The sequence below is a fragment of the Stegostoma tigrinum genome, chromosome 19, assembly GCF_030684315.1.
Source record: "Stegostoma tigrinum isolate sSteTig4 chromosome 19, sSteTig4.hap1, whole genome shotgun sequence".
NCBI classification, from domain to species: Eukaryota; Metazoa; Chordata; class Chondrichthyes; order Orectolobiformes; family Stegostomatidae; genus Stegostoma; species Stegostoma tigrinum.
Window position 1 is genome coordinate 13,361,186 of NC_081372.1, and position 16,483 is coordinate 13,377,668.

The window sequence follows — 16,483 nt, forward strand, 5'->3', positions numbered from 1 at the left end:
GAATGACTACCATTACCCCAATTGATGGCACTTCTGGACAAGTCAAATCCCAGAATGAAACTTAGCTTGACAAACGATATCAGACATGGTAAGAACTGCTGATGCTGGAGTCTGAGATAACACTGTGTGGAGCTGAAGGAACACAGGAGAGGCAACATCAGAGGAGCAAAAAGCTGACGTTTTGAGTCAGAACCCTTCTTCAGGAAAAACGATGTGTTTGATTTCTTGCAATTGGTTACCATGGTGGTTAGTTATCGAAATATATTCAAATTAGCCTGCAGATGTTTTTCAATGACAGGACATGAATTGATTGCACAAAAGAAAAATCAAAGCTTTAGCAAAGCTTTGACGAGCAAAGCAAAATTTCAATCTGGCTCCTTCCACTAACAGATAATCCATCCGAGAGACATATCATTCCTTTCTCAAATCTGTGGTACCTTACTTAATTTACACTTCCCAGTTGTTTTCCCTGCATGGCTGAGACAACTGTACAATTTCTTTCAGAGTCTGTTGCCACCACCACTTTTCATTTCTGCTGGGATAAGCTTCCTTTCAGCACAGATATCTGAAACACCTTGTTACACTCTCACAACATGGATGTGTCACAGATCAAAATCACTTCTGCCAGGTTCCTTGGAAATGAACTGAAAATCCTGATTCTCCTGCTAGGAATAAAAAACCGAACTTCTGCGAATTCCTGATTCTTCTGAACTGAACTGAAGTCAAAAGCTAAACTAATGGTCTCTGGTCTGTTTGTAGCCCTAGGAGTGCTAGCATTCCACCCGTTAACACATGTGTCCTGTCAGACATTTCATGGAAATTACATGCCTTCTTGGAAATTATGTGTTTATGTCACTGTTTCAAATGACTTTCTGACCCTTTGAAAAACAGAACTAACCATTATCCATCTGTCTATTTTAAAATCCAAATTAAATGATAATAATATAGTTTACACAATTTTTATCTCACTAATTCATCTATTTCAGTATGGTTTGTTGACAAGGATATTGAGAGCACTCCTGTATTCTTGTTGGAGCAGTGGCTGTGAGATCTTCTACCACCAGCTTCAGTAGCATGTGGAACACCAATTTAACAAATTAACTGGAAGCTGGTATTTCCAACTATTATATCCCCTTAGGAAAAAAGCCTATTTCTTGATTTGCTTTTTTATAATCTTGCTAATTTGGGGTTCGACTTTAGTGATTGATGCATTGGGGCTTGGAAATCCTTCTGTTTTCTCCTGCGCTACTTCTCATTTGGATCCTTCTCAAACAGCACCAGGGGTGTACCTACCTTCCATAGACTGCAGCAGTTCAAGAAGGCAACTCACTACCACCTTCTCAAGGGAACAGGCAATAAATACTGGCCCAGCTAGCGATGTCCACATCCTGTGACTGAGCTTAAAAAAACCATGAAATGCCAGCCCTTTGTTTAAACTACACCCCATTTGTTAACTTGAATTTCCATTATAAATTCATAGACTCATTGAGATCTTCAGCACAGTCAGAGGCTCTTCAGTCATTTGCAACCACATTGGTCAAAAACAGTCACCTAACTGTTCTGATCCCATTTTCTAACACTTGGCCCATTTCTTTGTATGCCTTGGGATTGTGAGTGGACAATTCTTCAATGTTATGAGGGTTTCTGCCTTTACCATCCTTACAGGCAGTGAGTCCCAGATCCCAACACCCTCTGGGTGAAAGTGTTTTCCTCATATCTCCTCTAAACCTCCTGTTCCTTACCTTAAATCCTCACTCCTGGTCACTGATCCCTCTATCAATGGGAAAGGTTCCTTCCTGTCTACCCTGTCTATACCCCTTGTCATTTTATACATCTCAAACATGTGCCCTCTCCCATATCCTCTGCTCCAAGGTGTGCATCTGGAGTTTTAATATGGCCTCAGCAGGGTGAATGCAGGAAAGTGCCAACACCAGCAAGCACTATGCTACTTTGCTGATCGTGGTGGTACTGGGGAGGTGTGGAGCATACATAATTGGGTGAACTGTGGAGAATTGCGTGAGAGTGCTTGCTAGAGTTCACAGAGAGAAGCCCTCTGTGAAACTCCGTTGAATTGACAGCCCATTTTTGGGAAAATTCAGCCTGTTAATTCTGTTTCTTTCTGCACAGATGCAGCCTGAGAATTTCCAGATTTTTTATTGCTTTTATTTCCAACGACAGGCCCAATTTACTCAACCTCTCCAAGTAGAGGAGTGCTTCCATACCTGGTATCAGCCTTGTTGACATTCTTTGGAATGCCTCAATGCCAGTATATCTTTTCGTAGATTAGGGGCCAAAACTATTTCAGTATTCTACTTGTGGTCTGATTAGTACCTTATACAGTTTTAGCGGAATATCCCTACAATCAGTTCTGATATAATGTGACACTTCCATTCTCTTGTGATCGTCTGTTATAAGAAAATTGCATAATAAATGCACCATTTAAACTAATGGGGCCAGAGTCACGTTATAGCCAGTACAGGTAAGGAAAGTTTGTGATCTACAAATAGCGGTTTAAATTCTTCAAACAGATTAAAGACGATTAGCATCGAAGAAATATGCATTATAGCAGAACCGACTGTACTTTCATACTTTAATCCCTCTGAAATAAAGGCCAATATTACATTTGCATTCCCTGTTTTCTTGCTGAGCTTGGACGTTAGATTTTTATGACCCAAGGGCTCCCAAGTCCATTTGTTCTGTAGCTTTTGGGAGTCTTTTTCCATTTAAACAATATTCAGCTCCTCTATTCATCCTGCCAAGCCTCACATTACCCCACATTATATTCCATCTGCCAAGTTTTTGCTCACTTGTATGTATGTATGTCTGCAGATTCTATTGCCTACGTATTCCCTGTAGCCCATATACTCTCTCTTCCTTAGATAACAATCCAGTTCTCTCTGAAATGCCTTGATCGGACCTGCCTCTGTTTACAGCATCCTGTAGGTTATTGTGAGAAGTTTTGAGTTCCAAGTAGGGAAATAACCATCTTATTGGCAAAGTCAGCAACTAGGAATGAAATTAAGGAGCACATTACTGCAGATTCTAGAATTTGCACTGAAAACAAAAATAAAAATGCTGCAGCTCTGATGAAGAGTCATCTAGACTTGAAAAGTTAGCTTGCTCTCTCTCTCCATGGATGCTGCCTGACCCGCTGTGATCTCCAGCAATTTTTGTTTTCATGACTGAAATTCAGACTGACTGCCAGGAGTCAGCCTCATTGTCAAAATATTGCGCGCAGACTTTATATTATTGAGTATTTCAGCACTTTTTGTCCTTTTGCCATAACGAACAAGAATTAACATTCCAGTTTAAGATCAGATTTTACTTAAGACTATCTGTGTCACTGGTCTTACTCTGTGGCACTGCCTCCGAACCATTACACAGCCTCTTAAGGACAGCGGTGGCTATAGGCATCATCATAGCAGTCGTGGCTGTGTTACTCAGCCACATGGAGAGAAGGGCAGTGGTCAGCATGATACCCAGGATAAGCCTAAAGAACACAACCAATACAGTGTTACAATCATTGTATGATATAGGACGGAAGATAGCTATTTGTCTATTGGTGTGTGCTGACACTTTCTATCCAATCAGTGTCATCTCACAGTCCTTTACCTACAGATTTGCAAATTTTTTTCCCCTTTTCACGTTAATCCAATTTCCTTTTCAAATTAATCATTGAATTCCTCTTGTAACCTTCTGTTGCAGTGCAGTCCAAGTCATTCTTACTCACTGTATAACTTCCTCATTTTGTCTCTTGCTCTTTAGACCATTCACTTGAATCTCTGCCGCTGCTTACTGACCCTTTTGGAAAGGGTCCTTACTTACTGTAGCAAAATATTTCATAGCTTCTCACACTCTGCTTCCCCCCCCACCCAGACCCCACCCCTCCACTTAGTTCACAGGATCCCTACAGTGTTGAAACAGGTCTTTCGGCCCAACAAGTTCCCAGCAACCCATAGTGCATCCCACCCAGACCCATCGCCCTGTAGCCCACATCCCTGAACACCACCGGCAATTTAACACGGCCAATGCAGCATCTTTGAAGTGTGGGAGGAAACCGGGGCACCCGGAGGAAACCCACACAGACACAGGGAGAATGTGCAAACAGCACATAGACAGTCATCCAGGGCTAGAATGGAACTGGGGTCACTGGTGCTGTGAGGCAGCAGTGCTAACCACTAAGCCACCGTGCCGCTCTTATTTTTCTCTGATATAAGAAAAGCAAATTCACGTCTCTCCATGAACCTCTTAGGCACATTTTTAAAGTGACTCCTCAAAGCTCCTGGGACGGTACCGTCCAAATCTGTGACCTCTATTACCTAAAAGGACATGGACAGCTAAGTCATGGGAACACCACCTCGTACAAGATGAGTGAGTGGGTAAATACATGGGAGATGAAGTAAAATGTGGATAACTGTGAGGCTTCCACTTTGAGGCGAAAACAGGAAGGCAGCTTGTTCTGTGAATGGTGATAGACTGGGAAAGGGGGAGACACAATGAAACCTGAGTTTCCTCGTTTGCCGTTTGCAGAAAGTAAGTGACAGGCTGGATTAGTCAGGATTATATTCACTGGAATTTAGGAGAATGAAGGGGGATCTCATAGAAACCTAGAAAATTCTAACAGGACTAGACAGGGTCAACGTGAAAAGATGTCCCTGATGACTAAGGCATCTAGAACCAGGGGTAACAGTCTAAGGATAAGGGGTATGCCACTTAAGACTGAGAGGCGAAGAAATTTCTTCAGCCAGAGACTGGTGAGTCTGTGGAATTTTCTGTCACATCAAGCAGTTGAGGCCAAAACATTGAATGTTTTGAAGATGGAGTTAGATGCAGTTCTTAGGGCTAAAGGGATCAAAGGGAATAAGGAGAAAGTAGGCACAAAATACTGAATTGGAACATCAGCCATGATCATATTGAATGGTGCAGCAGGCTCAAAGGGCTGAATAGCCCACTCTTATTCTTATTTTCTATGTTTCTATACATGGGGCAGTGAAAGGTATGTATGGGATGTTTCTCCCTCCAAGTTGGTGAAAGTGTGGGATAAAGGAAGGTGGGGTGGAGTTACATCTACACACTGGAGAGAAGATTGTCTGCCTTTCGGCCAAGCCTCCAAAACCTGCTCCCTAACCGTCTCAACATTTCCCCACCCTCAGGTATCTGATTACTGCTTGCCCGGTAAGCCAGAACTCCTGGATCCCAGCACAGCCTACAACAGGATTAAGACCAGAAGACTTGGAATGAGAGCCTATTGAATCTGTTCCACCATTTAACGAGATCATGACTGATCTGATAATCTTCAATTTCACTGTCCTCTCTTTCTTCCTCCAGTAACCCTCGATTTTCTTCATGATTAAAACTCTGTCTATCTCAGCCTTGAACTGATGGCACTGCAAGAGCTGCTGATCACTTGAGGGCAAATGCATCTTTGAATGAGGGGCAGAGGTCCCACTCTCTGTTTGTTGAGGTGTCACTCCCAACATAATATCTCTGCAGAGCAGGCTTTTTGAACAAAAGTGCTGTAGAACCCATCTGTGTTTCTGATCAAGAACGTGAATGAAACTTCCCCCAAACATTTCATCCAGCATCGCTCCCTACTCTCTTCAATATCCAGCTTTAAACTCTCAGATTGCTTTGGCTCAAGATAGATTGGTTAGCAAGGCATTCATGAGTTTGATTGAATGACCAATACTTAGTAGTCTAATGTAACTCATAAACAATTACCCCTTGCAGAGAACAAGGGGCTACTTCAAGTGTTGGATGAAAGTTGTTCCTCATGAACTAGAATCCCTACAATGTGGAAGCAGGCCATTTGGCCCATTGAGTCCACACCGCCCCTACCAAAACAATCCCAAACAGACCAAACCTCCTATAATATCCCTGTAACTCTGTATTTTGCACGGCTAATCCACCTAACCTGCATATCTTTTGACTGTGGGAAGAGACTGAAGCACTTGGAGGAAACCCACGCAGGCACATGGAGAATACGCAAACTCCACACAGACAGTTGCCTGAGGCTGGAAACAAACCCGGGTCCTTGACACTCCGAGGCAGCAGTGCTAACCACTGAGCCAATGTGATGCCCCACAATTTCCACGCAAGTTGCAAAATTGCTGCATCATTGCTGTGCTTACATTAAAGGGTTAACCCCCAGCAACCTGAGGATTGTGAGCGCTACTCTGCGGTGTAAGTTACAGTCTTCGATCGCCACAGCCAGGATCAAACCACCAAAGAAGAAAACATTTGTCTCAAGGAAGTACAGAGGGCAGGTCTTTGATGAAGGTAGGACTCCAAATATCGGGAAGAGGCTGACAGGGAGCAGTGAGGTTATCGTGAGTGGCAATGCTTCAGTACACCAGAACGTAGCTATAATCAGGATTAAATAGAGACATTTCCCTTCCTGGTGGAGAAAAAAAAAGACTAATTAAAACCAAACAATATGAATTGAACTCCATTATAGCGATTGTAAAGATTAATTCCAGTATTAATTTTATTGAAATAAATAAGATCCTGAAGGGACCTGTCAGGCTGGGTGCTAAGGGAATTTTGAAAACACTAGAACTAGACACTGTTTAAAAATAAGGAATATTCCATTTAAGATGATGGTGAGGTGATTTTTTTTTCTCTCAGAGTCATTATTCCCTGAAATTCTCTTAACCAGGGAGTGATGGAGGCAGGGTTATTGAACATTCCTACACAGAGGACCCTGACTGACAAGGAGTCAAAGAATTTGTTTAAATTCATTCATGGGGTATGGGCTTCACTGGTTGGGCCCTCAAGTAATACCCGTCCCTAGCTGCTCTTGAGAAGGTGGTGTTGAGCTGCATTCATAAACTGTTGCAGACAATGTGCTATAGGCAGGTTCACAATGCCATTCAGGAAGGAATGTCAGAATTTTGACACAACAAAACTGAAGGAATGGGGATATGTTTTCAAGTCAGAATGGTGAATGGCATGGAGGAGAAATTGTTGATGGTGGTGTTTCCAAATATCCATTGCCCTTGTCCTTCTTTATAGTAGTGGTCACGGAATTAGAATATGCTTCCTAAGGAGACTTAGATAAAGTTTTAAGTGTGATATGAGGATAGGTGTTACTATATTATCGGCTTGTGTATCATTGTTGAAGAAACACTGCAATGAACAGCATGTAACTGCATGGTCCAGGAGGTATAGCACTGAAGATTAAAGATATGCTACACATAAATTTCCAACTAAAGGAATATTAACCAGTAGAAAACACATTCCATAATTGAGGATTCTCACTCTTGAGTATGAATGCATGTCTTGATTTCAATCTGATTAAATAGTAACAGGATTCAAACTGGTTAAAGTCAAGGCTGTATGCCTCTCTGACGCTAAGAAACAGAGACATTGAGTAATGGAGCAAGACTAGTGAATGGTTGGTTAAGAAACAGCCAGTTGTAGAGTAGATGGTAAAAGAACACTGGTAGAAAATTTCATAGGCCTCGCTATTCTGCAACAGAAGACAGAATCCATTGGGTTTAGTTATGTTTCTATTAGAAATGTTTTCATACTGTCATCAGGATAGAAACTAGTGACTATACTGGATTAGCAGAAATATTTTCCCCTGCAATCAACACTGAAGAGAATTCAATATGTGAGAGTCAAGCAAAGTTTATGACAAAATGCAAACATCCAAACAGCCAGTGAAGCAGGAAACTTGAGCTTATTGGTACATTTTTAACTGGTGTAACTCAGAGTCAGATGCTGAAATGAATTAGAAGCGCAGAATTTAGTTTCCTTAAACTCTCAGGAACTATACTCAATGTTAGAGGTTATGCCTAACACAAAGCAATTCAAAAGCTGTAGAGGAAGTGGGCATCTTGATGAATCAGAGACATTTTCCAAATGAATTAGTTGCTCTGTACATCTTATAAACCAGTGGAAGTTTCTACAGGAAGGCAAATGAGCTCCAAGGGCCTGCATGGCCAATGTAGGTCCATATCTACATCAGAATTGGGAAGTAAAGACCATTGAATTGACTTTCCAGTTTTCGTTACCACCCTTGCTACCTTTTCAAGGGCAATTTGGGATGAGCAATATCTGCTGCCCTAGCTAGTGTTGTTCACATTCCATGGAAAAAAAAGATTAGCATAAAACACAAGGGACTGATAAACATTGCAGTGAGCAACGTATGATTTTCTGAATGATAGAATTTGTAAGACTGACACCCACCTCCAGGGAGGACTCAGGAAATCTATATTATCATTGCTAATGTAAGCAATATAGGAACACAAAAACAAAGTTGCTGGAAAAGCTCTGGCAACATCTGTGGAGGAGAAAACAGAGTTAACTGATGGTGGCTGGGAAAACGTCAATTTATATGCAGAAAATATGGAGGTGGGTGGGGTAGGGAGTGAACAATAGGATTGAGCCCAAAGAGAGAGAAAGACAGTTGGACAGACAAACGAGTTGCTAATGACCGGGCTGGAAGCATGAATAGTTGTTAATAGGGACTGTTAGTGAGTAACAATGGGGGTGTGTAGTGGCAGGCTATGTGGTAACAAGGCCTGGTGTGTGGGGTGGGGGGCTGGGAATTGGAGAGTTTAGGCCCTAAAATTATTGAACTCAATATTGAGTCTGGAGGGTTGTAGGATCCCCAAGCGTAAAATGGGGTGTTGTTCCTTCACCATGAGCTGGGCTTCACTGGAACACTGTAGCAAGCCGGAGACAGAGATGTTGGCCAGAGAGCAAGGTGGTGCATTGAAGTGGCAGGCAACAAGTAGTTACGGTCGTTTTTGCGAGCAGAACGTAGATGTTCAGCAAAGCGGTCACCAAGTCTAGGCTTCGCTTCCCCAATGTAGAGGACACCACATTGTGAGCAGCGAATGTAGTAGACTAGATTCTTGGCAGCGCAGGTGAAGTGTTCCTTCACCTGGAAGGTATATTTGGGACCTTGGATACTGGGGAGGGAGGAGGTATATGGGCAGGTGTTGCACCTTCGCCAGTTACAGTGGAAGGTGCCATAGGGCTGTGGGGGCTTTACAGCATCCTCAGTTCTTTTGGTTTTTTTCAATATAGGAACACAGTTGGGTTTAGCACCAGTCCAAATTCTAAAAGCTCTGAATTGTCAAATCTCTTAAATATGAAAATAATACCCAAGCATCGACGAGTTCCACCATTTCTGACTGTGCATTCAGTGGCTAGACATTTATTTGTTTATGCAGAAATTGTTGGAACTGCCGATGCTGAGAATCCGAGAAAACAAGGTGTAGAACTGGATGAACACAGCAGGCCAAACAGCATCAGAGGAGCAGGAAGGCTGATGTTTCATGTCTGGCCCCTTCTTCAGAAAAATGTTTATGCAGCCTTTGAACTGAGTCTACCATCCAGTTGTCATTAATCCTGATTGCATTGCAGAGTTTAAGAACCCTTTCCTTCTTTCCAATATATTGTCTTTTCTCTGAAAGGCCTGTAGCTTGCATGCTAATTACAACCATGTGTCCGAACTGGTGAACCTCACCCTTTAACTTCCTTTGAAGCAACCTTCAGGAAATCTGAGACACTATTTGACCAGCAATTCTACGATCTCTCTCTCTCTCTCCTCTCTCTTTGCCCCAAGGCCCCATTCAGTTTCTTCCTATACTGAGGAAACTGGCACTAACAGATTGTTGGTGTGAATTGATGCCTCATTGTTCTGGTTACAAGCTGCTAGCTTAGGGCCCTTGTGGTAGTGTCCCTACCTCTGGATTATGAGGCCTGCATTCACATCTCATATGGTCCAGAGCTGTGTCAAGGCATTTCCGAACAGGTTGTTCAGGAAATGGTTACAATGTCCTGGTCCCAAAATCAAGCCTCTTCTCATCTTCTGTACTATTTTAACCACCCTGTCCTCTTTCGAAGGGGTTGATCTTAATCTACTAGATTGAGTTGCCTGTCTGGTAACCTGGCCTGTTGACCATGATTTGAGTATGAGATACCAATGTGAACAGATGCTATCCGGCCATAGAATACTTCACAATATGGATAACCTTCTGAATTTACGCTGCTGGAAGGGGGCTTTACTCAAATGAGCTGCAAATTAGAGTTTTAGCAAGGCCCAGATTTGGTTATGGAGGGAGTATCAGCAGGTTATAAGATTAGAGCTAGTTACTTTGGATATCAAAAGGGTCACATTGATTACCTCCAACCACATAAATGTCCTTGTATTACTATTGATTAGTGGGAACCTGAGTGTTTGCAATATTATTCCTGGTTAAGTGTGCTGTTTCAATGAGTTATGAGCGGAATCAAAATTCCACCTACTTCTGGTTTCCCCATACCTACTCCCTCACTCTGTAACTCACTCCCCGCACCTTTAGTTTTCCCATTTCCTTGCTCCTCAGTTTCCCTTCTCTCTCTCCACAAGTCTGCCTTGTCAGAATCTGAAACCTCCAGCAAAGATGTTCAACCATAGAGCATCTAAGGGAAATGCAACCATGCAACATTAAGAAGAATATCCAGATCAGGTTGGGAAGCTTTGCAACTTTTCCTTTTTTGTAATGTGGGTTAATATTAGGGCCACGTAGGCAGAAGATAACTAGTATAATTCACATGGACGTTGCCAGTTATCAGTCTAACTCCATCTCAGGAGTTAAGGGCAATAGGGTGCTAAGCTCGAAACTCCTTATAGTCATGGTCGTCAAAGAACAACAGTGCACATTACCTGAAGCCTCTGCCCATTCTGATTTCTGTCCTTAGAATTTGGGCTAAATGTGTAAGCTGAAAAGTGCACCACATTTCTTGTTGTTACTCAATGAGCTATAGCGGGATGTTGAATAGGCTGGAGCTATTTTCCCTGAAGTGTCGGAGGATGAGAGGTGACATTACAGAGGTTTGTAAAATCATGAAGGGCATGGATAGGGTAAATAGACAAGGATTAAGGTGAGAGGGGAAAGATTTAAAAGGGACAGAAGAGCAAACTTATTCATGCAGAGGGTCCAGAGGAAGTGGTGGAGGCTGGTACAATTATAACATTTAAAAAGCATTTAGATGAGGTACATGAACGGGAAGGGTTTAGAGGGATATGGACCAAATGCTGGCAAGTGGGACTAGGTTAATTTGGGACATCTGGTCAGCATGGACAAATTGGACCGAAGGGTCTGTTTCCATTCTGTGCATTTCTTTGACTCCATGAATTTGTTTTACATCACTCCCCCGTACCTCACCTAAATCTAATTTTGCCAACATTTGTCTTTCATTCATTTGCAGAGCATGGGCAATTCTGGCTGGGACAAATTGATGGCCTGTCCCTAATTGCCCTTCAGAAGGTGATGGTGAGCAGCCTTCTTGAACTGTAGTCCTTGGGGTGCAGGATACACCCACATTTATTCCAGACCAGTAAATCAGACTCAGTCAGCATGGATTTATGAAGGGGAAATCATGCTTGATAAACCTGTTGGCATTCTATGAAGATGTAACCTAGAGTTGACTAGGGGGATCCAGTCGATGTGGTACATTTGGACTTTTAGAAAGTGTTTAATAAAAGTCCCGCATCAGAGATTATTTTGCTAGACTGAAGTACCTCGCATTGTGTATTGAGATTGATAGAAAATTACTTGGCATAGAGGAAATAAAGAGTAGGAATTAATGAGTTCTTTTTAAATTGGCAGGCAGTAACTAATGGGGTGCCAGAGGGATTGGTGCTGGGACCCTAGCTTTTCATAATATATATTAATGATTTGAATGAGGGAACAAAATGTAACATCTCAAAGTTTGCAGATGATACTAGGTTGGGTGGGAGGGTGAACTGCGACCAGGATGCAGAGATCCTTTGGCATGATCTTGACAGATTGGGTGAGTGGGCAAATCAACGGCAGATGCAGTATAGTTTGGATAAATGTGAGGTTACTCACTTTGGAAGCCAAAACAAGAAGGCAGACCACTACCTTAAAGGCTGTAAATTGGGAGAGGCAAGTGTGAATTGGGACCTGGGTGCAACTTGTGGACCAGTCACTGAAGGTAAGCATACAGGTGCAGTAGGCGATAAAGAAGGCAAATGGTATGTTATCCTTCATTGTGAGATGCTTCACGTACAGGAGCAGGGATGTGCTGCTGCTGTTGTACAGGGCCTTGGTGAGGCCATACCTGGAATATTGTGTACAGTTTTGGTCACCTTTTCTGAGGAAAGATGCTGTTGCCCTCGCAGGAGTGCAGCAAATGTTCACCAGGCTGATACGGGGTCTGACAGTTGAGGAGAAATTGACTAGGTTGGGTTTGTTTTCGCTGGAGCTCAGACGAATGAGGGGGACCTCACAGAGGCTTAGAAAATTCTGACAGGACTAAACAGGGTAGACACAGGAAGGATGTTCCCAATGGTGGTTGTATTCAGAATCATAGGTCACAGTCTGAGGATTCAGCGTAGACAATTTAGGATGGAGATAAGGAGACATGTTTTTACCCAAAGAGTGATGAGCTAGTGGAATTCACTACCACAGGAAGTAGATAATGCCAAAACATTGAATGTATTCAAGAAAACAACAAATATGTATTCAAGAGGAAATAGACATAGTGCTTGGAGCGAATGGGATCAAAGGTTATGGGGAGAAAGCAGGATTAGTCTATTGAGTTGGAGCAGGCTTGAAGGGCTGAATGGCCTCCTCCTGCTCCTATCTTCTATGTTTCTATGTTTCTATCACTGAAATTATGAGACCTGAACCTACCTTAGGAGGCAAGATAAATACTACCGGTAAAAACACAAGCGGTGCTAAGACTATGATGAGGTGATGCCGAAAGCTCCATATTCTCAATAAGCCGTTTTTCATGACTTCGATGGCTACAAGTGATGAGAAGTCCAGTCAACAGCTCCCAACTGGACAATTGGCTCAATGAGTGGTCAAGACTTCCTCTTTGCCAATATCAGGAGACAAGTTGCTCTTTGATCCGTCAGGTTTACCTTCCACCTGGCTGGTGTAAAGCAAACAGTTTGGTTGATCACAACGGCAAAAAAAATCCCACAGAAAATGTTGGAGATGCTCAGCTTTACAGGTTATGGCCGTCACAGTAGAGAGTGTGTGAGAGAGAAACAGTGTTAAAGCCTTCTCCAGAATTGGGAGGAATTGTAAACATAATCACCTTTTGAACGTGAAGTGGGTGGGACAAGTGCATGTCTGTGATAGGATGGAAGGCAAGAGAGTTTGAGTGACAGAAAGGTTAGCCCTCAGGGGACATCGAAAGAAACAAAGAAACAAAAGATGTGCCTCAGAGCAGGTGCGCTGCAGACTGCAAGCCAGAGAAAAAGGACAGAAAAAAACGTTCAAAACATGCAAAGGAAAGGAAGCAAAATGAGGCAGAGACGATGGTCAGAAATTGTTGAACTGAATGTTGAAATAGCGTGAGAGCCAGTTGGAGAAGGTTGGGGACAGCATGGAGGTGCTCCTCAAAGCTGTTTGGTCTTGCCATGAGGAAAGGAGAGTCAACATTTGTGAGCAACGAGTATGATAAGCCAAGTTTAAAAAGTGCATTGAAATAACTCGCTACTTCATTTGGAAGGAGGATTTGGAACCGTGGGCAGTTAAGGAAGGTGTAGCTAAAAGGTCAGGAGTTACACCTTCCTGAGGTTATAAAGGAAGATGCTGTGGAGAGAGGTGGGATGGGTGTGACTGAGAAGTGGGCTAGGGTTTCATGGAGAGAATGGCGCCTTCAGATATGCTGAAAGGGGGTGGATGGTTGGTTAGGGATACCATCATTGGGTTTTCTGCTTACTGCATCTGGCTTTTGCTTTCCAAGAACAAAGGACTCATTTAGGACTGGGTGGTTTTGGCTGTCTGTTACTTTCATGTAAACAATTGAGAATCACACTCTGTTAGGGCAATTATCTGCTCAAAGAAACTGTTAATTTAAATTAGACATTCAAATTGTTCAAATCAATGACTTTCTTGCAGTCTGTGTGTGTCCTGAATTCATCATTAATTAAACTTGCAGAATATGAAATTGTATCTAATAGGTAGCATATATGAATTTGCCAGAACAGAGGTAGGTTTCACTGAATTACACAGAAATTACAGAAACTGAACAGGTCATTGAGCAAGATGGTCTGTGCTCGTGTTTATGTTCCACACAAACCTCTTCCAACTTCACATGATTTATCCCTTGTTTTCATTCACTCATGGGATGTGGCCATCATTGGTGAGGCCAACATTTATTGCCCATCCCTAATTACACAGGGACAGTTAAGAGTCAGCCACATTGCTGTTGGTATAGAGCCACCCTGTAGACCAGACCAAGTAAGGATGGCAGATTTCCTTCTCTAAAGGATATTAGCATCCTAGATAGGTTTCTACAACAATTGACAGTTGTTATGTGGTTACCATTATGGAATTAAAGTGTCATCATCTCCCCTGGTAAGGGTTGAACCCACATCACCAGAGCATTAGACTAGGTTGCTTCTACTACTAGCCCATTGAGAATACCACTTGGCTACCAGCTCCCTCATTGTTCCCTTGTTCTTTGTTAATTTATCTAGATTTCCCCTAAATACATCCATATTATTCGTCTCAACAACTCTACATGATAGTAAGTTTCACCTGCTAACCACTTTCTGGGTATTCTTATTCAGGAATGCAAATGTTTTACAGTTCCATGCTTGGTAAGTAGGCTAACATTAAATAAAATTATAGAATTATTACAGTGTGGAAGCAGGCCATTCTGCCCATTGAGTCCACACTATTGACCGTCCCACCCACACCCGGCCCTTAACCTATCCTCATAACCCTGCATGCCCCATGGCTAAACCACCTAGCCTGCATATCCCTGGACACTATGGGTAAGTTCCTTACACATATCTGCACCAGAAGTAAGGTTGCCGACTGCTTCTTCAACACAACTCATGACTCAAGCCCTGCCTCATTTCATTTGATGCTAAAGTTCTCGTGTATACTTATGTTATCTTGGCACTTGACTATAGCACTCCTGGCTACTTTCTCACTTTCTACTGTCTGTAAACATGAGCTTAAAGTGCTGCTCACCAATTCACAACCAGAGCTATTGACCATGGGTCCTGTGCTTGCTGACCGATATTGGTTGCCAGCTAGGCAACTGTTCTTTTAAAACTCTGCTTGTTTGTTTTTAAATCCCACCATGACCATGCCCTTGTTGTGTTATGTCTGAGAGTCAGTATGTCAGTATACTTCTCAGAGCTATGCATTGGAAAATAGGGTTAGAATTGTAAGGAGGTTGCTTTTGATTGGTGTGGATGCAATGGGCTGAAGGGTAAAGATCTGTATTGTAGATCTCCATGGATCTATGAATTTAATGGCATGCTCATAATAACATCACTGTATCATAGTATGGGACCTGAGGGTATAAAGTTCTCAGGCTCTATCTTACCCTCGGATCACTTGAATCATGATGAGTTGATGAAAGTATGCTGCTCATTGTTGACAATTAGCCTAATACTAGCTCAGACTCTTATGTGCCTGTGAGTATAATAATTGTGTATTATAGCCAGCTGTAAGAAATGTTTTGTTGGATCTTTCAATACCATATTATTCACACCTAGTTTCTTATGTTACAACTGAGGGCAAAGCACAAATCATTCCCTCTCCCTAATTCAACAATCTCTTCTAAGGCATTCCTCTCATTCTGGAATTTTCATCTTTGCTAATTTTATTTGGTCTCCCATTGTTGGCCATGTCTTCAGCTTTTTGGGCTCCGAACTCTGGAAACCCTCCCTCAGACCCTCTACCTTTCCTTCCTCCTTTAAAATTCCCGTTAAAAACTTACCTGTTAGATGTATCTTTTGGCTACCTTGCCTCATACTTCCTTAAGTGGCTGGCTATTCCTTTGAATCACCTTGAAACAAGACGTATGTACGCATGTGTGTAGATGCATATGTCTACAAAAACAAGTCAATCGGACATACTCACCTCCAAGATCTCCGTACAAATCATCGTGTTTCATACATTTCTCTCATTTATCTCTTAGCTGTCTCCTTTGACAAGAATGAGGCTTGTCATGGTGCCCTGGAATAGAGAGTCTGAGAGAGGTTTTAAAAAAAGGTAGAGTGAGAGAAGGAGACAGAGCCTGGAAGGGCCTGGGATGAAGTCAGTGAAAAGTAGAAGAGGGGAAAAGTGAAAAGTACAATGCTGAAGGAGTAACAGTATCCAATGTTCACTAACGTCCTTTAGGGAAGGAAACTGCCATCCTTACCTGGTCTGGCCTACATGTGACTCCAGACCCACAGCAATGTGGTTGACTCTTAACTGTCCTCAGCGTACTTAGGGATGGGCAATAAATGCTGGCCTAGCCAGAGGTGCCCGCATCCTGTGAATGAATAAAGAGAAAAAGCAGCGAGACAAACCCTTTAGTCAGTCCTTTGGTGGTGGATGAGGGATAGCATGACTTTTTGAGTTTTCTTCCTCTTCTTGTGCCTTTATCTTTCATCGTCCATGTTCCTTCAAAGCCAGGTGGAGTAAGATAATGGTGAAGCAGTGCTCATCATCATGGTTGCTCCACAGCGCTCTCTTCCCAGTTATTGAGCTGAAAT

At 42.5% G+C, this 16,483-nt stretch overlaps 1 protein-coding gene across 1 annotated transcript in view; it reads right to left on the reverse strand.

The window, feature by feature from the left end:
• Nucleotides 1-12,761, reverse strand: part of LOC125461569 (Na(+)/dicarboxylate cotransporter 3-like) — a 40,054-nt gene extending 27,293 nt beyond the window's left edge. Inside the window, exons 1-3 of the mRNA XM_048550490.1 lie at nt 12,660-12,761; nt 6,132-6,397; nt 3,354-3,490 (exon numbers count right to left, since the gene is read on the reverse strand). Coding sequence (XP_048406447.1) covers nt 3,354-3,490; nt 6,132-6,397; nt 12,660-12,761 — 505 coding nt within the window. The remainder of the gene's footprint in view (nt 1-3,353; nt 3,491-6,131; nt 6,398-12,659) is intronic.
• Between the last annotated feature and the right edge of the window lie 3,722 nt (nt 12,762-16,483).